Source organism: Lissotriton helveticus, chromosome 12, assembly GCF_964261635.1.
Source record: "Lissotriton helveticus chromosome 12, aLisHel1.1, whole genome shotgun sequence".
Classification (NCBI taxonomy): domain Eukaryota; kingdom Metazoa; phylum Chordata; class Amphibia; order Caudata; family Salamandridae; genus Lissotriton; species Lissotriton helveticus.
Genome location: NC_136073.1, coordinates 915485226 through 915511228, shown reverse-complemented (window position 1 = coordinate 915511228; position 26003 = coordinate 915485226). Strand labels below are relative to the sequence as shown.

At 43.3% G+C, this 26003-nt stretch overlaps 1 protein-coding gene across 1 annotated transcript; it reads left to right on the top strand.

Annotated features, from left to right (window-relative positions):
- The first annotated feature begins 21713 nt into the window (after window positions 1–21713).
- Window positions 21714–22691, top strand: LOC144798750 (olfactory receptor 5B21-like). Its single transcript, XM_078669769.1, has one exon. The coding sequence runs from the start codon at window positions 21714–21716 to the stop codon at window positions 22641–22643; it is 930 nt and encodes a 309-aa protein (XP_078525895.1). The 3' UTR covers window positions 22644–22691.
- Window positions 22692–26003: the final 3312 nt, after the last annotated feature.

Below are 26003 nucleotides of genomic sequence, written 5' to 3'. Positions count from 1 at the left end.
TTGAAGGGAAGGATTCGTAGACTGCAAAACAACAGTAAACATTAAACTCTTCTTGCCTAGGTACCTTGAAGACGTTACAGTGACATTCTCCTTTTGCTTACTATAACATACCCCTGTATGCACTGGCCTTAGCTCCACTTCTGTGTCTAGAATGTTTCACACTCCTTTTAATGATTTTCAGATTCTTTCTTTCTTTTCTTCTTTTTTTACATAATAATATACACCTCGTACACAAGCATGTGCTATTTCTTATTAGCGCGATTCAATACAGAGATCTAATATGAATGTCAACCTGCAAATGAAATTCTTCTTGTTTCCAAAGAGTCTTTGTGTCTAAACATTTTAATACAGTAACAATTCTACTATGTATCTCTAAATTCTCAATTGTCTTTTTTGTCCTTTAGGATAATTGCATGACCAGAACTACTGGAAGCGTTGGGTATCTCAGGTAAGTGTTTTGTTTTCACATCACCCCTTGATTCTGCAGGTTCTTTCAGTTTCTTCTGAATCTTATTGTTCTGTGAAAAGAGTACAGAAATACTCTAACTGGCTAGACAGAGAAAATGGATCGCAAGGATGTCAGGCCGTCTGTTTGGGAATTATTTACATTGTTGCCTTTAACTTGCCTTACCCATACTGTTAACCCTCCCAACGGCCTGCCCATTGAGCCACGGGTTTCCTTGGAACTTTCCTTCCATCCAATCATCCACCCATCTCTCTAACCTTCTTTCCATGCACCCATCCATCCATCCACCCACTCACCCATCCATCCATCCATCCATTCATCCACCAGTTTATACATACATCCTTTCACGTATCCACCCATCATTTGATCCAGGTATCTTCACATCTTTTTGTCTATACATCCAACCGCCTGTTCATTTCTTCATCTATTTACCCACCCACCCATCCAACTACCCATCTATTTAACCATAATGCCATCATCCTTCTTTTTACACATCTATCGTTTTAATATTCACAGCTGTCACACTTCTGTCCTTCACTGCACGCAACCTTTCGCCTGTCCATCCTTTGACCCTTCCATCCTTTGACCCCTCATCTATCTATCCATTCACCTTTCCATCCTTTGACCCCCATCTATCCATCCTTTCACCCTTCTATCCTGTCACCCCTATCTATCCATCCCTTCACCCTTTCATCCTTTGCCCCATCTATCCATCCTGACCCCCATCCATCAATTGTTTCACCCTTTCCAGCCTTTGACCCATCTATCCATCCTTTCACCCTTCCATCTTTTGCCCCTCCATCTATTCATCCTGACCCTCATCTATCAATCCTTTCACCCTTTCCATCCTTTGACCCCTACAGCTATCCATCCTTTGACCCCAATTATCCGTTCTTTCACCCTTCCACACTTTGACCCCTCCATCTATCCATCCTTTCACCCTCCATCCTTTGGGCCCTCCATCTGTCCATCCTTTCACCCTCCATCCTTTGGGCCCTCCATCTGTCCATCCTTTCTTCATACTATCTACCCATTCTTTACTTGTCCTTCCTGTCACCCTTCAGTTCTCCCTTTTAGCTTTTCTCTCTTATTTCCTTTCACATCAATCAGTGATCCTGAATATAGCAAGACACTTCACAACGCCATCTATCGGTGCGCTGGTGCTATTCTGAAAATCTTCTGGATCTGTTCTGGTGCTCGAGACTGTTCTAAAGAAGAAGAACTTTCAGTTAAAAGTATCCATCACAAAACAGATGCATTTCTATGGAGTGATGAAACAAAAAGGAAAAGTAGTTCACCGATAACAGCCACAGAAGTATATACGTCATCCATTCAAAAGGGTGGTAAAGAATCTATGCCCCGGAGGAGGGACAATTGCATGGAGAGTAAGTTACGTGTTATGTTCTGATTTGTGTTTGTGAACGTTGTCCTGTTGGCCCATGACGGTGTCTTCAAGTGTCTCTCTCTTGCGCCGCAAGCCTGTGTGCAGTCATTCGCTGTGGAACGTTCACGATGTTTAGATTATTGCTGACAGAGACTCACCTACTGTGGTGATCGCTGCTGCTGCTCCTTAGTTTTTCACTTTTTCCATGCCTTAATTTAACAGAAAGTCATTGAATAAGCAAAAAATAAGATTGACAAGAAAGCCAACCAAAAACAAAATAAGTGGGCCTGCCCAACGCCCAACCTAAGCTTTGGTATTGTACTCAATAGGCATTTTAACAACAGACCGCTTAAGCTTTCTCTATGGAAGGAGTGAAAAGGAAAACAAGAACAGCATAATAATACAGCAAAACAACAAAAACATGACATACCAAAACACAACAAACTAACATCACATAAAAACCTAACACAAACATTAAACACAGAGCTAAGAAAATAGCTTATGAAGCAACAAAATTCATTTGCAACAAAATAAAATGCAACACAATTACAGCAAAATAACACAAAATTAAAGCAATCCTACTAAGCAACACGCAATAACATCACATTTTCAACTCATAAAACAAATATTTAAAACGTATCCTCTTTACAGAACACAATAATGAAATATAACATGCCACAGTAAGAAAACCTCAACACAATCTCATCAGAATCTAACAGAAAAGCACAACTCAATATCATTGTTGCACAGTTGTGTTCTGTTGTGCTTTGGTTTTTAATTAGATTTTTGGCTATGTTGAAGTATAGTGTTGTAATTGTGTTACTGTGTTGTTCTTTGGTGTGTTCTATTATTGATGTGTTTCATTTCAGAGTACTGTGTTTTGTTCTGGTCACGTATTATGTTCTTGTGTTATCATTGTGCTGTGTTTGTGTGCTGTTAAATTTTGTTGCTGTGTTGCACTGTCTTATCATGTGTATTCAGTGTACTTTTTCTTGCTGTATTCTTGTGATGGTGATCTGTGGTGTCAATGTTGCCTCATTGTGGAGCTGTGTTATTATAATCAGTTGCATTATACATGGTGTTTCATGTTATTGGTATGTAATATGGTGTTTTATGGTGTGTTGTACTGTCTCAGTGTGTTGTGTGTTTGTGTTGTCGATTTATTTTTCCTACATTATTGTGGTGTGTTGTATTATTGTTGTGCTGTTGTGTTTTGTTATTGCAATGCGATGTTTCATTTAATTATTGTGCATTTGTGTTGCTGTGCTGTGTTCTGTTGTTGTGTGTTACTGTGATGAGCTTTGGTATGTTATATTTTTGACGTGGTTTATATTGCTCTATTATTTTGTTGTGGTTGCATATTGTCTTTTCTTGTATTGCTGTGTTGCGTACTTATTGTCATTGTGACGTGTTATATTGTCTTAACCTGGCATATATATGTTGTGATGTTTTTCTTGCTGCAGTCGCATAGCAGTGCTGTGTTGTATTAAAGTTGTGTTATTGTGGTGTTATGCTATTTTAAGCTGTAATGCGGTATTGTTTGGTGTGTCACTGTACTTCAGCAGCAGTCTGTCTGCTTCAATATGCAGAAACATTCTTGTCACTTATTACCACCTCCAGGAAATTAGTTTACACAAAGTAAAGCACTTACCACAGATCACATCACTTGTCCATAAAACAGATCAAACTACCTGTCCTTAACAGAGATCAGATCACCTGTCCTAACCACAGCCGCTCCGCCTGCCCCTAACACAGACCGCATATCCTGTCCTTAACACAGACCATGACATCTATCCCTAATAAAAACTGATGCAACCTCAGGTACTGGCATCCATCCTAGCAGAAGAACAAACTGCAGTTAAGGTTGCCAGGGTTAATTCCAAACACCGCTGAAGAGACAACAGAGACTTCCCCTGACTAGCTCCCTCATGGGCAGCTTAGCACTGGGGGGGGGGGGGGTGAAAACAAGTTTAGCATTGTTCCATCTTTCCCTTCTGTATCAGGGCAAAAATTCCATAAATGATTAGAATTTGAGGCGCTCATAACAAATACCTCCTTTTAGTCTCTAATTTAAAATCTGTTTTCTCCTTGAGTGGAGTTTTACAGTAATAAGGAGTGGTTACTTGGACATTAGGGAACGCCCACAAACATGAACCGTCATGGCATTCTCCAACTCCTGTCTGACCCCTCTCCACCCTGGAAATGGTCGTATATTTACACCATCCCACGGAGGGGAAAAGGAGAGACTGACCCTCAGATTTGAGGATGAAGACCTTTCTCCATGCAGAAGAATGTTTTTCCAACACAGAAAAAAAATTGCATTTGCACAGGAGGCTCCATTCCTCCTGTGTGGACATCTGTGCGATGGAGCACTCTGCACAGGGGGATAGAGGCCTCTGGGAAATATCACATGGCACGGCAGGGGTACATCTGGAAGCCTCAATCAATCAATCAATCAATCAATCAATCAATCAATCAATCAGGGTTTGTAGAGCACGGCTGCTCACCCGTGAGGGCCTCAAGGCCTCAAGACGTGCTCCCAGAAAAGTTTGTGAATGGCAAGAAAGTAGAGGTATGATCAGATGGAGATGTAAATCCTGTAGTTTTACCCTTGTTGTTTGCAGATCAGGTTCTTTTGGCTCATATCCTGTTACAGAGATTAAATCTCCTGAGGCTGCAGGACACTGGCATGGGTGGTTCAATAACTGGATATCAATGGGTTTTAGAAGGTGCAGGGACCCTGAAAGAGGAAGGGTACAGAAATATTCCCCTCAGAGAGGATGAGCTTACAAGGAGGAGCTAGAAGTCTAAAGAAAACGACCTAAAGTGAACATGGAAGAGAGCTTCCTAGTTAGTTCAAGAAGGCACTGAAGCAGGACAGTACTGAGGTAGAGAGTAGAAACCCTAAAATGTTTGTTTCAGTGCAAAAAGGTTTGTACATCAACCCCTACTGTACCCCTGCTTATACATCAGTACCTTTTCCTTTACCTGTAACACTAAGGGGCCAATTATGATCTCGTTCGGAAAGCATTCCGACCGAATCGGTTCCGTAATGCTTTCCTAACGACTCGGATCGGGGGAGTCTGACCGAGTGATTTGAATTCATCCGGATGCTTTCGGATATGATTTGGTTGAACTCGCTTTGACTTCAATGGGAGCCTGTGTTCTGAACGAGAACAGAGGCTCCCATTGAAGAATGGTGTGGTTGGGGAAAACCTTGCACCCTGTGGCTGGCACCCCTTGGTGCCTGCCACACTGTGCAAGGTTGGGAAGAGGGGACCCATGGATCCCCCGAAGGGCCCGATTCAGAGGGACCCGGTTGAAGGGAGGACTGCTACGGACCTCCAAAGACAGATTCCGACAGCCATTTTGTTTTGGGCAAACTGAATTGGAACGGCTGTCTGAATCTGTCATCGTAATTGCTCAGTCGTAAACCGGGTCCATAGATCTGTACGATTCAGCTCCGAAAGGCTCAACCTGTCCTAATGCCTTTCGGAACCGATTCGGACAGCCCTAACGGTTTGCAGGCATCTCAATGGGTCATTTGGAACTGGGTACGATTCAGTCGGAATCAAGGGTTCCGAATCGAATTCAGAAAAAACAAATCTGATTCAGAGCCCTTCCGAACGGGATCATAATTGACCCCTAAATCTGTGCTCACCTATACCCTAGTACCCCCATGTTATTGACCCTAATTCCACTCATACCTTACAACCTCTACCCCTAGCTGTGACACAGCACATCTATATCTACCTATACCCTGGTACTTCAACTCTTTAAACTCTGCTCCCACTCATCCCTTAGAACATCTACCCCACCTATCGTGTAGTAATTCTGATGCCACTTCCCCATAGTCCCTCTTCCTTCTTCATAGGTTTGAACTACACCTTTTTCTTCTTTACTATATCCTGTTTTCTTATCCTTTTGTTTTTTAACTCTTCCATTTTTTCAAGGAGGTTTTTTCTTGTTTCAATTAATCAATGTGGAGTTCTAGTAGCCAGAGTATGAGTGTCTTGATGTGGAATGTCCATCTCTTCTGCAGAAAGTCCAATAACCCTTTGTTTATGGAGGATGTGAAAGGCTTTGTGGCTTCTCCATTGCAGGAGATTTGTACCTGGGGCCACTGTATTCTCAGATGTTGTTCCTTTAGAAGTCACAGTGGCAAAGGACAACAAGAATGACAGAGCCTGTGAGGTTAGGCTTTACTGTGAAAACTCATGCAAAAACAGGCCTGCAGACTCATCGATTTCCATGTGATACCACATTAAAGCCAGACCTTTTGGCTTTGCCAATGATCGGTTATCGTGATTGTAGAGGTAGTAGTACTATTGATAGTGGTGTTCTTGGTACTGATATTGTTTTTCAGATTGTAGTCCTGCATACCATCTACAAAGTATTGACCTAAAATTATATTGAGGCCACAATTGTTTCCAAAATATTGTCCTATACAAATATATAAAGTAAAAAAATATCCAATGTAAAAATAAGGATATAATAATATTGTATTTTAAAATAACAAATCTATTCAAAACCAAATAATGAAGTAAAAATTTTGAAAAATGTCAATTAAAAATTATTTTAAATTATAAACAGATTAAATATTTTTAAAACATATATGTTTTATAATTAGAATCATTTATTTTGTAATTGTTATTTAAAGATATGTATTTTAAATGACAGCTAATAAAAGCATAACTTTTCTATATAAAAGTAATTTACAAAACATATCAATTAAAACATTTTAAATGATTTTTGAAAACATGATTTATCTGAAAATAAAATTAAAGTTAATCACCTTCACAATCATTTTTCATTTTGAAAATATAAAATAATTTCTCTACAAAAATATAAAACAGTTTTAACATATTTATATTTTTAATAAATTAACATCATATATTTTGGGGGTAGGTTTACCATCCCCACTTCTATTTACGCAACACTGGGAAGTTTTGGAGTCGGAGGGAGGGGAGGGATGATTGGTAAAAGTGTTGCACTTTGTGGGAACAGATTTACTATTCCCATTTCAAGCCAACAGCATTAGACTTGAGTAGGAGGGGCATGCTGATTTACCATTTCCACTCCGAACTAACCAAAATTACAAGGAAAAAAAAATAGAAAAAATTTATGTAAATAAATATAAATAAAAAACAATATATGTGAAATGTTTTACCAATTAAAGTAAAAAAAACAACATAATATTATTTTAAAAATAAAGCTTATAGGAGAAATATAAATAATGTAATAAATGCAATATCTGACAAAAATTTAGATTATCATAATATTTTAACTCACTAAATTTAGTTTGAAATTTGTAAAAATCAATAATTTTTTTTCTTCAATAAAAAAACTAAACACATTGTTGATGTTATTAAAAAACTGCATATTCAAATATTTCAGTTTTTAAACATCACCCAACCAAAATCCCGATGAAACCCAACAACCCAGAAGACAAACCCCCAAAAATAATGAATTAGAAAATGAAAAGGAAAATATAATGTTAAAATTGTATTTAACTTGAGAAATTTTAAAAATATTTTAAAATACCACCATTCCAAAGCCCCTAAGAAACCCAATATCAAAAAAATTGTGTAACGTTAAAGTTAAAAAACATATTGTAAAAAATGGAGTACATGTATGAAAATGATATTCGGCAGTTAACCTGTGTATTACGTTGCTGCCACATTTTTATTTGTATGCAATTTTTATAATATTTCTATTGTTATTTTATTGTTTTAAAGATTATTTGTTCTCTTTTTTTTAACACATTTTACATGTTGATATAATAATGACTTCTGATGGCAAACATTTGCATAATAAAGTGACTTCGTAAAGATAAAATTAATAAAATAAAGTATTTTTTGTACATAATGAAAATAAAATATAAATTTAAATCAATACCCACCCAAAATCCATTTAAAACCCAACAATTCAAAGAACACAACAAATAAAAATGTAATGAAAATAAAGTTACAAATATTACAAGAAAAATTTTAAAAAAATAAAATTCAAAGTACAATAAAATAAAGAATAATAAAAAACAATTTAACATATTACAAAGTAACAAAACTACCTATAAAATCAATATTAAAATCACAGTATTAAAGCAGCAGCTATTTAACCCTTCAATATTATTGTTAAAAAAGAAAGAACAATATACTCCCCATCACTATTCAAAAATTAAGCATTATGATTCCCCTCATATTATGACTTAGATATTAAATACCATTCATATTCTGCCATTGATATTTAGGATATATGCCATTATTGTTGTTGACAGTGATGGCGATGGTATTGGTGGTGTTATTTGCGGTATGGTGGTAGTGTTAGTGTTGGTGATATTGATTGTGGTATTAGTGGCTGTGGTTGTACTGCTGATTGTAGCAATATTTGTGGCTGTGGTTTTGGTGGAATTGCTGATGGCAGTGACAGTAATGGTGGCAATATTTGCAGCCACAGTGTTAGTGGTGGTATTAGAGGTGGTGGTATTTTTACTGACCGTTTTGTTGGTGATGATATTGATGGCAGCACATGAATGAGATACTGAATTGAATGTGTCAAAAGCGTTATAGTTCAGTGTTCCTTTCAGAATTAAAATAAGCACTCATGCATTGCATTGCAAACACTCCATCGGCAGAGGACTGATGTACTAAAAAAACAAGCAAATAGCATGAAATAAGAGATTAATTCTCTTCTGAGTGCAGCTGAAGCTTCTTGCTCATAAACATCTATTAGAAACTTATAGAAGTCCATTGGGAGATAATTATCTTCTGTGAAGGAACCAATGATTGATTGCTTTGAATAAAATCTCCAAAGAGAACCAGCTAATGATACTTACAGCTAGGAATTCCAAAGACCAACCAGCAAGCCAGACATTTGTGTATGGTATCCAGTAGATCATGTGCTCAGTTAAATGTTTTTATTTATGGGATCATTTGAGAGGGTAGGTGGTTGATGGCAATGATCGCCCCTTTCAAGTTATATGAACCTTTTTTGTGGAGTCAGAAAATGTGGATTGATTCTCAATGTAAACAAAATAGTCTCCATAGTTTGTGTCTTAATTGGTACGGCGTGCTGGAATCCTGTATGTGTGTAGACACCAGTTTGATCACCTTATTGACTTTGTATTGTCACAGAAACAGGACTTTATCAGGCCACTCCCAATTAGGTCTGAAACGATGGGGATCCATGTACTATTATACTCCCGCCACTACCAAGGCACAGCTGACCCAGTCTAAAACTATAGGGATCCATGTGCTATTATACTCCCTCCACCACCAAGGTACAGCTGACCCAGTCTGAAACTATTGGGACCCATATGCTATGTGCTACTACACACCCTCCATAGTCCTGCAAATACACTCATAATGTAGCCTCCATCCCTCACCAAGGCTCCAATTATGATGTTGTTCAGAAAGGCTCCAAATAGGATTCGATTTTGCAGAATCCGATTCGGAACCCTTGTTTCCGAACGAATCGTACACATTACCCAATGACCGATTACAATGCCCAGAAACCGTTCGAACAGTCCGAATCGGTTCCGAAAGGCATTCGGACAGCCCAAGCCTTTCAGAGCTGATTTGTACAGCTCTATGGACACGGTTTTCTGGACTAGCGATTAGGATGACTGATTCAGACAGCCATTACGATTCGGTCTGCCCGACACGAAACGCCTGTCGGAATCTGTCTTTGGGGGCCCGTTGTGGGCCCCCGTTCACCAGAAGGCATACAAATGGGGCCTGTGGGGTACCCAATGTACCCCTCATCCCAACCATGCACAATGTGGCAGGCACCATGGGGTGCCCGCCACAGGGTGCAAAGTTTTCCCCAACCACCCCTTTTTTCAATGGGAGCCTGTGTTCTTGTTCAGAACACAGACTCCCATTGAAATCAATGCGAGTCAGACTGAGTGATGTTGGGAAGCATCGTAATCGGTCGTCCGGACTTGCAGGACCTGATTAGTTCAGAAACGAGTCCGAGACCGATTCGTTCGGCCCCCAAGTCTGACGATTCCAGCTCAACCCCTCAAAGCTAGTACCAGCATCAAGAACAGCAGCTAGCCACTGTTCTTCTTTTTGTTCAATAAACTTTGAAAAATGTCCTCAACTTTGGGGGCCCACTACACTCATACACATTTGTATAGGGTTGATGTACCTTACTCTTGTTGCTATAAATGCGCTTTTATTAGGAAAGAGTAATGGATTCAAATGAGGGATACATTTCATGGTCTTTTTCCACAATATTGAAGTTCTGAAGACTATTGTGATCTCATAGAAAAATGCATATGGTGTAGTTCACTTAACACAGTCAAGCAAAACTATGCTCATACCATATTGATAAGACACATTGTACTCAAGTTATTCACTGGGCTCAATTGGAATTAGATGTCTTCCATATTGGAGTGAGTAAAAAGTTGTGTCTTTTTGACAACTTTGCAACATGGTGGGAGCAGACACAGAGTGCACACTTTTGCAGTGCTTACTTTGACTACTAGCACAATAACCCCTGTGGTGACAAGGGTTTATACAAGGTTTTAGCTCCTCTAACACCAAGACTGATCTTGTGTTAGATTGAACAATCTTTACTCCGAGTACATCAATGTGCGTGGCTAGCTGCACCACCGTCACTTATTCTAATTAGTTTGTTAATGCTAAAGTTATTTATGCATTTGTTATGTTCCTTACTTCTTAAGATTTATTTCTTGGTATTGTTCAATTATAGATACATTTCTGACTCGAGGCAAGAAGTAACTGTGAACCCCATATATAGGAAATATTCCTTCCTTTGATTAACTAATCTCTTTATTCCATAGCATAAAATGATTGCTAAATTAGTGTTAGAACTAGTAGAGACATGGGTTGAGGAGGTGAATGTTGACTCCTCTAGATCAGTGATTCTAAATCTGTGGTCTGGAGACCACCGGGGGTCTGCACAGCCTACTCAAGGGTTCACGATTGCTAAGAAAAGTAAATAATATTAACAAATTAATAAAGTGTATATAAGTAAAGAAGCAAAATGTAAAAATGAACAATTTACAAAGTTCTGTAAATATGAAGGAATTTGAAATTGGAGACTAAAAATTAAGGATGCAGATTTATCAATATTTCAGGCAACGCAGCAAGATACCTTGGTGCACTGTACTGCGTGAAAGAGAGAGGGCAGGAATGTGCCATATTTAACACCACATGGCACATTCCTGTCCTTTTGGCTGCCCATCAATCAATCAATCAATCAATCAATCAAAGCATTTATATAGCGCACTACTCACCCGGAGGGTCTCAAGGCGCTGGGGGGAGGGTGTCCGCTACTGCTCGAACAGCCAGGTCTTGAGCTGCTTCCTGAAGGCGAGGTGGTCCAGGGTCAGGCAGAGGTGGGTCGGAAGGGAGTTCCAGGTCTTGGCGGCCAGGTAGGAGAAGGACCTTCCTCCTGTGGTGGCTCTTCGGATGCGGGGGACGGCGGCGAGGGTGTGGCTGGTCGATCAAAGCTGGCGTTTGGGAGCGTAGAAGTTGAGGCGGCTGTTGAGGTATCCTGGGCCTTGGTTGTATTGGGCTTTGTGTGCATGGGTGAGGAGTCGGAAGGTGATTCTCTTGTTGACCGGGAGCCAGTGTAGGTCTCTCAGGTGTCCGGAGATGTGGCTGCGGCGGGGGATGTCCAGGATGAGTCGCGCTGAGGTGTTCTGGATCCGTTGGAGTCTCTTCTGGAGTTTGGCGGTGGTTCCGGCGTAGAGGGAGTTGCCGTAGTCCAGACGGCTGGTGACGAGGGCCTGGGTGACCGTCTTCCTGGTCTCGGTGGGGATCCATCGGAAGATCTTACGTAGCATGCGCAGGATGTTGAAGCACGACGAGGAGACGGCGTTGACTTGTGTGGTCATGGAGAGGGAGGAGTCCAGGATGAAGCCCAGGTTGCGTGCGTGGTCTGTGGGTTTGGGTGCGCTGCCCAGGGCGGGGGGCCACCAGGAGTCGTCCCAGGCAGAGGGTGATGATCCCAGGATGAGGACTTCCGTCTTGTCCGAGTTCAGTTTCAGGCGGCTGTTCGACATCCATTTGGCTACTTCTGTCATCCCTTTGTGCAGGTTGGCTCTGGCGGTGGCGGGGTCGTTGGTGAGGGAGAGGATCAGCTGGGTGTCGTCGGCGTAGGAGATGATGTTGAGGTTGTGCTGGCGTGCGATGGCTGCGAGGGGGCTCATGTAGACGTTGAAGAGTGTTGGGCTGAGCGAGGAGCCTTGAGGAACGCCGCAGATGACTTCGGTGGCCTCTGATCTGAACGGGGGTAGGCGGACTCTCTGTGTTCTTCCGGCGAGGAAGGAGATGATCCACTCCAGTGCCTTCTCCTGGATTCCGACGTTGCTGAGGCGCTGTACTAGGGTACGGTGGCAGACAGTGTCGAAGGCCGCGGAGAGGTCCAGGAGGATGAGGGCCGCTGTTTCTCCGTTGTCGAGCATGGCTCGGATGTCATCGGTAGCTGCGATCAGGGCGGTCTCGGTGCTGTGGTTGGCCCGGAAGCCAGACTGCGAGAGGTCAAGGGAGCCGTTCGTCTCGAGGAAGGCGGCCAGTTGCTTGTTGACGGTCTTCTCGATGACTTTTGCCGGAAACGGGAGCAGCGAGATGGGGCGGTAGTTCTTGAGGTCGGTGGGGTCGGCTGATGGTTTCTTGAGTAGAGCGCTGAGTTCGGCGTGCTTCCAGCTCTCCGGGAAAGTGGCGGTGTCGAAGGAGGTGTTGATGATGTCCCGCAGGTGGGGTGCGATGACCGCGTCGGCTTTGTTGAAGACGTGGTGGGGGCAGGGGTCGGTCGGAGATCCGGAGTGCATGGAGTTCATCGTGCGGATGGTGTCTTCGATGCTGATCTGGGTCCAGGCGCGGAGGGTGGTGGTGGGGGGCGGTGGTTCGGTCGTGGCGTGCGTCGGTTGAGTGCTGAAGCTGTTGTGTATGTCCGCGATCTTGTTGTGGAAGTAGGAGGCGAGGGAGTTGCAGAGGTCTTGCGATGGGGTGATGTCGTTGTTTCCGGCGTTGGGGTTGGAGAGCTCTTTCACGATGTTGAAGAGTTCCTTGCTGTTGTGTGCGTTGTTGTCCAGTCGTTCCTTGAATGCGGTTTTCTTGGTGGCGTGGATCAGTTGGTGGTGTTTTCGGGTGGCGAGCTTGAGGGCAGTCATGTTGTTCGGTGTTGGGTCTCTGCGCCAGGTTTTCTCGAGTGCTCTGCAGTTCTTCTTGGAGCTCTTAGGGCCTTAGCTCTTAGCGCCAAGGCAGGCATCCTCGCGTCAAGATGCAAGGGTGCCCCCATTACAGACAGGATTGTTTTGTGCAGGAAGACACACCTCTCTTTATGTGTGTGCTGCAGAATGCAGAAACATAGAAAGAGAAAATAATGAGAAGAAATAACGATATTCCCAGGGAGGGCATACTATTGTGACACATTCCAAGGTCTTCGACTCATGGTAAATCTGGTAATGCGGCAAAATCCATGAGTGGATGCAGGGGAACAACCACCTCCACCCATGGAACGCCTCGGTGTGGAAGAGTGATGCATCTTGCTTCCGTGCGATACTCCAGAATTGCCGAGCACTGCAGGGCAGCGCACAGAGAACGTGCGGAGCTTGGTAAATTAGACTTTAGTATTGCGTTGTCCTTGCATTGCATTGCGTGACGCATGGGCTTCCAGTAAGATTTAGTGGGGGTCCCCAAGTTCCAGTAATGAGTCAGTGGGCGTCCCCTGTCTCGATTCATTGGGGGTTTGGGTTCCAGTAATGATTCAGTGGGGTTCTTTGGAATCCATTCATGAATGAATGAATGAATGAAAATGATTTGATATAGCGCTCAGCTACTCAAACTAGAGTGTCCTGGCGCTAAGTTGGACACAAGTGGCAAGGTCACTGAGGTGAGACTAGTTATTAAAAAGCCAGATTTTAAGATGTTTCCTGAACGTTGACAGTCCAGCTGAGGTTCTCAGTGAGGCAGGAAGGCGGTTCCATGTTTGTGCACTCATTAACCCAAAGCATCTTCACCCTATGCGTGCAAGTCCTATTTTTGGGATGCATGCAAGATCTGCAGTAGAGGATCTTAAGGACCTGGTCGGAATATAGCGGTTAGGGCGCTTTTTAAGGGACTTAGCGCCTGTGCAATGGAGCGCTTTGAAAAATATCACCATGGCTTTGAACGTGATTCTTTCATACGAAACCAGTGCAGAGATTTGAAGAAAGGAGTCATATGAGATCTAGGCTTCGGGCTAAGGATCGCTCTAGCCGCTGCATTCTGGACTACTTGTAAGTGCTGAGTGATATAGTCATGTAGACCGAGGTACAGGCTATTAACATAATCCAATGTGGATGCCACTAAAGCCTGAACCATAATCCTCCTGTTTCCACCGACAGCAGAGGGAGGAACTTCTTTAGCCTGTGAAATGTGACAAAACAGGAACCAATTAGTGTTTGAATCTGGGGGCCCATAGAAAGGGCGTTGACGATGAAAATGCCCAGGTTTTTTACCCTTTTTGGGCGGCTGAGGGGGGAACAACTGTATTGGCGACCATGGTCTCCAGTTACTCACTGTCGGTTGACCAAAAAAGACAATCTCTGATTTGTCAGAGTTGTTTTTTAGCTGATATATTTTGAGCCAGTTGAACACCTTAGTGAGGCAAGATCTGATGCTGTCTCCAACAAAGTCTGCTCTTTTTCACACGTAAAGAGCAGTAGTGTGTCATCAGCATAGGAGATAATCTTACCTCCATCTTCCTCTACTAACAAAGCTAAAGGTGAAATATATATATATTGAAGAGGGTAATCTTGACTCCATTTTCCTGATGAATGGGGCATGGGGGATAAAAAGGGGGTGTCCAGAGTTCCTGCGATCTGTCTTGCAGAAATGATGACATCCAGGCCAAGGCGGTCCCACCCACACCCACGTTCTGCAACCTGTCAAGAAGTCTCTCCTGCTAGACCGTGTCGAAAGCCGCTGAGAGGTCGAGTACTATAAGAACAGCCCTGCCACCATGATCAAGTTTATTCTTAATGTGTTCATTAACTTCCAATAGGGCTGATTATGTACTTCACTATTTAGCCTAAAGCTTGATTGGGAGCTATGCGGCAGGTTTCTATTTTTGATGTATTCTGAGAGTACTTTGTTTACATGTTTCTCTAGAACCTTAGAGAAAATGGGAGGAGAGAGATGGGCCTGTAGTTGGCCAGATCGAACTGATCTGCAGCTTTTTTTAGGAGATTCAGTGGGGGTCCCTGGCTTCCAGTAATGAGTCACTGGGGTCCTTGGAATCCATTAATGATTCAGTGAGGGTCCCCGGCTTCCAGTAATGAGTCAGTGGGGGTCACCAGCTTCAAGTAATGAGTCATTGGGGGTCCCCAGCTTCCAGTAATGAGTCAGTGGGGGTCCTCAGGTTCCAGTAAAGAGCCAGTGGGAGTCACCAGGTTCCAGTAATGAGCCAGTGGGCGGTCCATGGTTTCTAGTCATGAGTCAGTGGGGGGCCGGGGGTCCCTGGCTTCCAGTAATGATTCTTTGGAGGTCCCCTTGCTCCAGTAATGATTCAGTAGGGGTCCCCGGCTTTCGGTAATGAGTTTGTGCGGGTCCCCAGCTTCCAGTAATGAGTCAGTGGGGGTCACCAGCTTCAAGTAATGAGTCAGTAGGGGTCCCCTGGCTCCAGCAATGATTCAGTGGGGGTTCGGGTTCCAGTAATGATTCAGTGGGGGTCTTTGGAATTCATTAATGATTCAGTGGTGGTCCCCTGGCTCCAGCAATGATTCAGTGGGGGTTCGGGTTCCAGCAATGATTCAGTGGGGTTCGGGTTCCAGTAATGATAGAGTGGGAGTCTTTGTAATCCATTAATGATTCAGTGGGGGTCCCCTGCTTCTAGTAATGAGTCGATGCGGGTCCCCGGCTTCCAGTAATGATTTAGTGGGGGTCCTTGGAATCCATTAATGTTTCTGTGGGGTCCCTGGGCTCCAGTAATGATTCAGTGGAGGTCCTCGGAATCCATTGATGAATCAGTGGGGGGTGGCCGGCTTCCAGCAATGAGTCTGCGGGGGCTCCTGTGTTCCAGATATTAGTCAGTGGGGTCCCCAGCTTCCAGTAATGATTCAGTGCGGGTCCCCGGCTTCCAGTAATGATTCAGTGGAGGTCCTCGGAATCCATTGATGAATCAGTGGGGGGTGGACGGCTTCCAGCAATGAGTCTGCGGGGGCTCCTGTGTTCCAGTTATTAGTCAGTGGGGTCCCCAGCTTCCAGTAATGATTCAGTGCGGGTCCCCGGCTTCCAGTAATGAGTCAGTGGGGGTCCTAGGACTCCCTTAATACTTCATTGGGGGTCCCAAGGTACCAATATTGATTAGAGGCAGAGTCTGTAGAAGTCAGAAGGTTAAGACCCACTGCTCTAGATTATTATCTTTTATTGTGGTATTTTGTGCAAAGGTCAGTGAAGCAAACAGTATGATTTTGATGATGAGTACTTGTCTTCTGAACAGATTTGATCAAGCGGATCATTTGTTCCTCTGCAGAAGCCAAAGGTAGGGTTTATGTTTCTGGACCCACTGGCAGTGTTACAGCTTCTACGTCTGAACACTCAGACACAGTGGAGGTTAGTATCCTAGAGAGAACAACATAAAGAATTAGAAAAGGAAATTAAAAAAAAAACAATGATTGTTCTAGTGCCAACACTGTTTAGAAGAGCTTTGAGTGATTCCCCTGATTCTCTGAAGGATATTATATCATTGTCTCCCTAAGTGGGGAAATAGGTATGAACGCTTTCTTTTATACTCTGATAGTCTTATCTTCCTGGTCCACACGTCAACAGGGCTGTGAAAAAACTAAATTATTTTCAAGGCTATTGTGATCGTAATAAGCTAATAGTTAATACAGACAAGCCCTTAATGCTGGATCCTGAGATAGTTGCTATCTACAAGTATCCAGGTGTGTCTTTATTATCCATTATCCAGGATACCTGCCACAGTAGGAGGAGTGCTGAGGTTTGATCTAAACTACTTGTGATGGATTGAAAATTGAATAGTGAGACGCTAGAAGGGAACTAGTTAGAATTGAGCGTGAGCTTGCTAAAAGGAGTCACAAAGCTTGTGAGACTGAAGCTGGGTTTGTGCTCTTGGAATCTGCGACCTAAACCAAAACTGCTGAAATCTTCAAGGTTCTCAGTGAAATGTAACCAAAGCTTCAAGCCTTAGCTGGCAGCAAATGAAAGATGGCAAAGTGAACTATGTGGAATTTACTGAAGAACACATGTATTATAGAGGTGAAAGCTGTGACATCTTGGCAATGCAGAATAGTATTGGGATATTTTGTGTAAAGACATCAGCCAAAAAGCTTGTAATCACAGCTTATCTTAAGTATCTTTAGGGATTATCTTTGACAAGTCTGACATTCTTTCTTGGGAAAACATTCCGTGTGCTAGTGTTCAATTTGAATCCCGACCCTTGCTTCATAGCAAAATTGTATGATCATCAATTCAGATTGATCAATGATGCTAGATTTATGGATTGATGTGGAGGATGAAAAGAATTGAAGGATAAAGTATTTGTAATTTTAATTCACTCTACAATGCTGAGCATTTACTTTTTGGATTATCTGCTGTTAATATTTTATTGGAAACTATAAACCTGTAGCCACTGTTTTTTTATATAGGCTGGTATTTAGGAAAATGGAAAGTAAACAGTTGGTAAGAATACATTTTCAGAACCTAGTAATAGTTTAGGTAACTGATTTGTTTATATTTTATTGATGATATTAACTCTATAGTTATTAATTATTATGATATGAAGTTTAAGTGTTATGTCAGCCGTAATATTAATATTGTTTCATTCAAATACATGGCTTAAACTGCTTACATCATTTTTTGATGTACTATTTTTTCATATTCCACACAGAATTGTTCAACTGGACAAAAATACTACTTGAATGCAGCAGATGTGGCCAAAGTTTGAAAATTGAAACTCTAATAGGAACGTAACATGGGAACCGCAGATGAGGAAGACGCTCTTATCGAAATGGAGACTTTTTGGAATGTCTGAAACATAACATCAAAAATTATTTAAAACTTAACCCAGGTATTATTTCTTCTATATCATTTGCAATTTTTGTAATCAAGAAAAATTCTACAGTTAATGCTTCAGATATAAGCAATTATATGAAGGTTGAATTGGTTACAAAAGATGGAGAAAATATATTGTTTAATTCACGATGTATGTCATCTTTTAGATCTGCAAAATAAAATAAATGGAACATTCCAGTCACAGTATCCAGGAGTTTGGAATGGGAAATTGCATTCCCAATGTTATATACTATTCCTTATTGTTAGAGGGCTGGCCAAAATACTACACAAACAATGTATAATAATGACTTGTTTTTTATATAGCCTTTTAAAATCCTCTTTTAAAAATTAGAGTTGCTGTCAATAATTGATGTTACTATAACACAAACGCATGGGTCTTAATTTCTGTGGCTCTAGAGGACAGTTGTCTTAGTGCTGAAACAATACTGTTCTGGCCCTAGAAGGGTACTGATGTGGCCTTAGAAGATGACTGACTTGACTCTAAAGGAATGGTTTTTGTTCCCAGAGGGACCTAGAAGAATGATGTCCTGGTCCTCAGAGAGCAGCACCATGTTCTTAGAAGAATGATGTCTCTGTCATAAACAATATTGTCTGTCCTTTAAAAATAGTGTCTTGAAAAATAATAAATTGCCCTAGGATTCAATTGCCCTGGTCTTGGAAGAATAGTTTTTTGCCCGTGAATATTGCCATCAGCCTAAGACAATATTGCCTTTGCTCTAGAAGAATACTCCATTTGTTCTCAAAACTATTAGATGGTGTTAGAAGATCAGTGCGTTGGTTCTATAGGAAAATTAGATCACAACTCTACAAATGGCAAATTGGTTCTGGAACTGTATACCGTCAAGGTTTTTGAAGATTATTGCCTTAGTCCCTGAAAAGGTATACAACCTTTACAACGAAATTTTTACCACACACTACCATTACAACGCGGTCATTACAACGCAAACCATTACAATGAATTGCGCTGGGGGGCGCTCTAGGATAGGGAATAGGTTAATTTACTATCCAATAACCTTCCCTAGTGTCCACGGGGACTGGAGTTGGAATAGTAAATTAAACTATTCACAATCCAGCACCCCAAAGCGCTATGCGTTGTAATGGTATGCATGGTAAAAACCGCGTTGTAATGGTATGCGTGGTAAAAGTATGCGTTGTAATGTCATACATCCCCTGAAGAAGTCGTCCTCGGCCTCCAGTAGAAGAGTGGCTGGCTTTTGTAAGAAATACTGTTTTGGACTGGAGAAGCGTGCCTGGGCCTTTGAGGAGCTGTTTCATAGTATTAAATGACTGATATATTGGCTCTGGATGAGTGCTGGATGTGCCCAGGATAACTCGTAGAAGGTATTTATCTTTTATTGGTGGATGTATCAGATCAAAAGTGTATTCCTAAAATCATAAAATTACATCACATTGATCATTTAAGCCTCAAGTCTTAAACACATGGTGAGGATGCGCTGTGGACTCCTTTCTACAAAGAAATAAAAAAATTGATGAGTATTCCCTGTGGAAGATGTAGGTAAAGGGTCAGCTAAAGGACCTATTGTGGGACGTGGCAGGAAGGGGGTCTCTGGTACTAATACCCACGAGGGAGGAGGGAAAGAAGACAGAACATCCTGTTGACAGCACATCTTAGGTGGGAATGACAAGTTACTGCTTTATTAAGGGAGTTTCAAGGTCAAAAGGAATGCAGCCCTGGGGCTGGGAATGGGACACTCTGGAAGATTTAACACGTTTATGAGAAGATATTTCAAGGGGAGATGATACTAGTTAACTGTTATTGTACACGTTTCATTATCATGGATATTCATAGAAGTCTTTCTATAGTGGAAAGCTAGCTGGGGCTCAACGGAGACTGCACATTGGAATAAAGGGGGGGTACACAGATTGTTTACAATAGCCGGGGAGGGTATGGGGTGCGCCTCCTCTGTATCGGATTTAGCGGGGCAGTGGGAGATAGGAAGTCCCTTCCCTCTGATAGATGAGTTTCTTCTTGAACAAATGTGTCATGTGTCTTGTATCATAGAAGCAATCAATCAATCAATCAATCATTCAATCAATCAATCAGTGTCAGGGACTGTCCGGGACTGTGTGGGGAACACAGTCAGGGACTTGGGCAAGAACTGGGCACTGGGTAGAAACCTTACACAGGAAGAGGAGTTCAGCGCTGCCCAGGATCATACAGGGAGTCAGAGGAGAAAGAGGGATCCAAATGCGAAGCCTGTACAAGTGAACAAGATGGGTAAGACTCAGAAAGGAAGGGCACTCACAAAGAAATTTAGCATTCAGAATAACTACACCCAAGTCGAATGTGCAAGACATATATATTAAACAACATTAACAATAAAGTGGGGTGTGGGGTAAAGCACTCAGGAACTCAGGAAACAAGAGCATTGCAGGCAGTGCTAGTTCAGGTACAAGGAATAGCTATAGCTCATGAGCTCAGGAAACAAGGAAGCACTGGAGGCAGTGCTAATTCAGGAGAAGGGAAACCGCTGCAGTTCAGGAACAAGCAATACTAAGGCTCATGGGTCAGGGTAGCCCTGCGGGCAGTGCTAATTCAGGAACAAGGAAAACAGCAGCAGGTCAGGAACAAGGTTTAACTAAAGCTCAGGAAACAAGAATAGCAAAAGCTCAGGGAGCACTGGAAACAAGGATCGGTCTCACCGGTGAACAGCTACAATGACCAACCTTGGCCTGAAGGGAGCTGGGGCTTAAAAGAGCTCACAGTAATCATATGCATCAGGTGTGAGCAGGCTAGCAGCAGCCAGCCACAGGTGAGCTGAATTCCTCCACCGATCCTTGGCCTGCAGGGGTGGAGACAAAGCAGTGAGCAGGGAATTCTGGGTAATGGAGTTTCAGGCATGAGTAGGCTGGCTTCAAGTATATGCAGGCTGGCTTTCACAGAACCCGGCATGGATTGGGAATGGATGTCAGGTCCCAATAAGTGTCCAAATGACTGGAAATCAGGATATGCATGCAGGGGGAGAGTCTGGAAGCTTATTAGAAGACATGAGAGTCCCACAGTTCAGCCCCCTGGTGTTGGACACGAGAGCACAGGGAGCGAATCGTGACAATCAGGGGTTTCTATAGCGCACTACTCACCCGTGAGGGTCTCAAGGCGCTTGGGAGGGGCAGCCTGATGAACCGACATGTGGTAAGCGTGGTTCCAGACTCTGGGTAATAACTGCAGAAAGCCTCCCTTAAGATGCAGGTTTGTGCGTTTCTCCACTCAGAGTCTGAAGTTCTTTTTGGACTGTGTGTGAGTTTCACACCTCTGAGATGTTCAGTTCTTGTTCCAGGAAGGAAGGGGCTCCCTTTGCACTGCTGAACATATGATGCTGCTCATCCTGAAGATGGTGGGGGCTTGGAGGGGCAGGTGGCCTGTTTAGGTCCCTCGAGGGAGGGGCAGGCGGCCAGTGTATGTCCCTCGAGGAAGGGGCAGGCGGCCAGTTTAGGTCCCTCAAGTTGGAAGGAAATGGCTGAAATTCTTCAGTCCTTTGAGGAGACGTCTCATGGAGTGAAGGAGACCCCTCGTGTGGTCAGAGCGGAGTCCGCATGTTGGGGAGGAGGATATCGCTACCAGTAAATGAGAAAAGACTGGGGGTTCAATGTCCTGACAACCACTTCTAAAAAAGTAGAGCTCATAATATTTCTTTATAATTATTTTATGACCTGCAGTAGTATATTAATTACATGAAAGAATTAAAAGTACATGTTAATGCAATATATTTTCATTTTTTTCAAAGTTGAAAGGTATTTCAAGAAATGATTGGTCTTTCTTCCAGGTAACAGGAGATTTTAAGGAGTGAACATGGAAAATAAAACCGCAGGGACAGACTTCATCCTGTTGGGGCTGACAGACCGTCAAGAACTTCAGACTGTCATTTTGGTGTTGTTCTGTCTCATCTATATAATCACTGTTTTGGGTAACTTGGGCATTACTTTCTTAATCATCAAGAGCCCAAAACTTCACACGCCCATGTATTTCTTCATCATGAATTTGTCCTTCGTTGAGCTTGGGTATTCCACTTGTATTGTCCCCAAAATGCTAGCGAGTCTCTCCTCCAGAAGCCAGTCGATCTCGTTCATTGGTTGTGCAGCTCAGTTTTATCTTTTCGCGTCGCTTGTGATTTCTGAACTGTATATTCTGTTGATCATGTCGTTCGATCGATACATGGCGATATGCTATCCGCTGCACTACACCAGACAGATGTCGCCCAGGTTCTGTGTGCTGCTGGTGGCCATATCTCACACTTACGGCTTCACAGATGCGATGACACAGACCGTCCTGACTTTTCGCTTACCCTACTGTGGCTCGCATGAAATCCAGGGGTTCTTCTGCTCTGACCCATCTCTCCTCAAGGTGGCCTGCGGTGACCTCAGGGTGAAACAAACCCTCATCCTCATGTCTGCTGGCTTCAACTTGTCCATCACATCTCTTGGCATAACCCTGTCCTACACGTTCATCATCTCAGCCATCTTACGCATCCGCTCCGCGGAGGCGAGGCGTAAGACGTTCTCCACGTGTTCCTCCCACCTGGTGTCGGTCTTCATCTTCTACGGCTCCCTCTGTTTCATGTACCTGCGCCCCAGCTCTGAGCAGTCCATGGACCAGGACAAGGTGGTCACAGTATTCTACACAGTCATTATCCCCATGCTGAACCCCATGATCTACAGTCTGCGGACCAGGGAAGTGAAGGAGGCGCTTAAACACACACTGAAAAGGACATTCACCTCCTGAAACTCCACTCCTTCACCCTGCAAGAACCATGTGTATCAATTATTTAAAGATGGGGGTTTTTATTCCCACTTTTAGTGGGAAAATATCAAATGGACTTATTCAAACAAACTCTGCTTCCATTGTGTTATATGTCTAAATATTGTCTCTTATTTTTTGTCTGTAATTAATTTTACATGAAACTTACAGTTGTGAATTGTTTCTTACTGCCATCGATTTCAGAGGAACTACAATGTTGCTGTTTCAAAATTTTCAGTGGCATAAATGAAACAAGCAGCTTACGGTGTTTGCTTCTCTCTACCCTGCTGCTCTCTCTTCCTGGACCTTTAGTCCTCTCTCTCTTTCAATCCCTATTAGACATAGAGAGAGGACTCTGCGATTCTTCCCACACTTTCTTTGATCGTGTTAATTGCAAGATACAATATTTATTTTATTTACCCAAGGTATGCCATGTTGCTTCAGTTATAGTTCATTTTTTAGAGTGGCGTAAAAAAGGCTGTGGCATCCGCTCAAACTTTATCACACCCACGTACCCCAGGGCCCATGCTCCAGGTCATTGGTGGCCTTCAGATAATTCTCCTGTAAGTTTTAAATTTAATGCAGTTATTTTTTCTGAAATGTTTTCCATACTTTCTACAGTTGTAGTTGTACAAAATTTTCAGCTCACTCTTCAAGTGTTTTAAAAATTGCAAAATAAATAAAATAAAAACACTTTTTCCATTGTGTTTTAAGTGTATTGTCACACTTATAAGTGTTCTTTCTTTACTATTAGTCTCATCACTAAGTGCACTATAGTCAGTGGTTCAGAAGGCTGGCGGGGAGGGAGACCCAGGTGATATTAGCAACATCATTAAGACCAGATGCTGGGAATGGTCCATTGGATGCCTGACCCGTGTGCCCGATGCCCCGTCCAGAAGAGCCGGGGATGACTGGACACACCCAGAACTGTGAGGACATTGCACATTATATATCTAGAAGAGCTTGTGCGATTCATTAAAAAAACACTCAGGCCAAGGTATTTAATACTTTCACACAGCGCAACGTAGAAAGCCACCTTCTGCGCTGCGTGAAAGGGAAGGAATGCACCGGATTTAACATTATACAGCGCGTTCCTGTCCTTTCCTTTCACTGATGCACAATTTGCTGCCTAGCGCCAATGCACACACCCTTGCATCATGGGATATCTTCCAGCACAAAAACAATCCTCAGATGCCCTTTCCCCCTTCTATGTGCACTGCACAATGCAGCACACGTAGAAAGAGGACAAAACAAGGAGAAATAAGATGTTTCTCCTTGTTACACCTCCCGTGAGGAGGCGTAGCATTTTGACACATTCCTAGGTCTACCGTTGGCGGTAAATCTAGGAATGCACCGAAATCCATGGTGGATGTGTGGGAATACCCATGCTCCACCCACAAAACGCCTCCCTGGGCAGAGTAACGCAATGAAGCAATATGCGCTGCCTGGCATTACTCCAGCCACGCAGGGCTTTCAATGACCGCTGAGGCTTTAGTCTTTGCATTTATTTTTATTTATACATTTATTTCTGCAATATAATATCGTGCAGGCATGGCCCGAAGGCATCTGAGCGCTTTACAACAAGCAGGATACATGGGTCACAGCGGGTTACAGTCATAGTAATTAAACTCAGACCTTTCCATCAGTAGATGTGTGCAGGAGTTACCACAAAGACAGTCACATCAGATGTTCATAGGACCTGCAAAGTTAAAGCATCAATTTAGATGGTGGGGGTCATATAAGGAAGGTAGCTCAGAGAGCACTTATGACTGGTCGAGGGTGATTAACTAATATGTCAGTCAAATAGGAGGATCTTGAGGTCCTTTTTGAAGGTGACGAGGCAGGTGGTGAGGCGGAGGGAGGGAGGCAGAGATTTCTAGATGTTATTGGCGCGACCAGAGAAAGACTGGCTCAGGCATTGTTCTTGACTGAAGGTTGGGGGTCCAAGACCTGGGATTGGGCATTTCTGGAACCCTTGTTTGCTCTGGAGATTTTCAGTTTAACACTTAGAAAGGAGGGTGAAGAGATGTGCAGTGCCCTGTGGGTAATTCAAGCAGTTTTGTATTGGGCCAGCGCCTCAATGGGGAGCCAGTGGAGGGTTAGCAGGGCAGGGGAAATGTGGTCAAATTTCTTGAGACAAAAATGAAGCACACTGCTGCATGTAGTGTTGCTCTCAGTGGTACTAGGTGATCTTTGGGAATTCCTGAGAGATGGGTGATTCCATAGTTTAGTCTGTGGAGAATAAGAGGCCGCACCACTGTTTTGAGGTTTTGTTCCGGGATCAATTGTCTGATGCCCCAAAGCAGCGTAAGTTGGTGTTTGGTGCTCTTGGCAAAGGCTGCGATGCGGCTGTGAAGATTTATATGATAATCAAGGGTGATGAGAGTGATCTGGCACTCTGTACAATGGTGGGGCCACCGTTCAGGGTGGGAAGGCTAGCCATTCATTCCTTTACCAGAGTTTTTGCTTTCAGAGGTGAGATCAAAAGAGTTTTAAATGGAGCAAAACCACTGACTCATTGTTAGTGAAATTTCTCTCCCTCACTCGCAGCTCCACCATTAAGTGAGGCATTCCCCCCGAGCCCCTGCACTCTCGAGTGTTGGTGTTCGAGGCTCTCCTCCACCCGCAGGTTTCACCTGCGCCTCATCTCTGGTGGTCCAGTGGACCTCTGTCTGCATTCTCTCGCTCTGCTTTTTCTCTCCTTTTTCACTTGTTTTTTCCCCTCTCTTCTAGCTCCCCCTTCACTCTCCTTCTGGGTCTTTCCTCCATTCTCTTTCGTTTTCCCCTCATCTCAATCTCCCCCTTTCACTCTCCTTCTGTGACCTCTCTGTCTTTCCTGCACTTTTGCTGCCTTATTTGCACTTTTCTCTCTCTTTTTGTCTTTTTCCTTTTGCCTTTTTCAGCCTGTTTTTCCCTGTCGCTGCTGCCCCCGCGGCCTCTCCCCCCCAGCACGACCAGTGGGACCGGCCCAATTCAGCTCCCCTCCCCGCTCCCGCCTCCCAGCTGTCCAGCCCTCCGCGACCCCTACTTAATGGCGGCCACTGCGGGACAGGCGAGCAAGAGGACTGACTCATTATCAGTGAAATTTCTCTCCCTCCCTCGCAGCTCCACCATGAAGTGAGGCCTTCCCCCGAGCCCCTGCACTCTCGAGTGTTGTGTTCGAGGCCCTCCTCCACCCACAGCTTTCACCTGCGCCTCATTCCTGGTGGTCCAGTGGACCTCTGTCTCCATTCTCTCGCTCTGCTTTTTCTCATCTTTTTCACAAATTTTTCCCCCTCACTTCTATCTCCCCCTTCACTCGCCTTCTGGGTCCTCCCTCCATTTTCTGTCATTTTCCCCTCATTT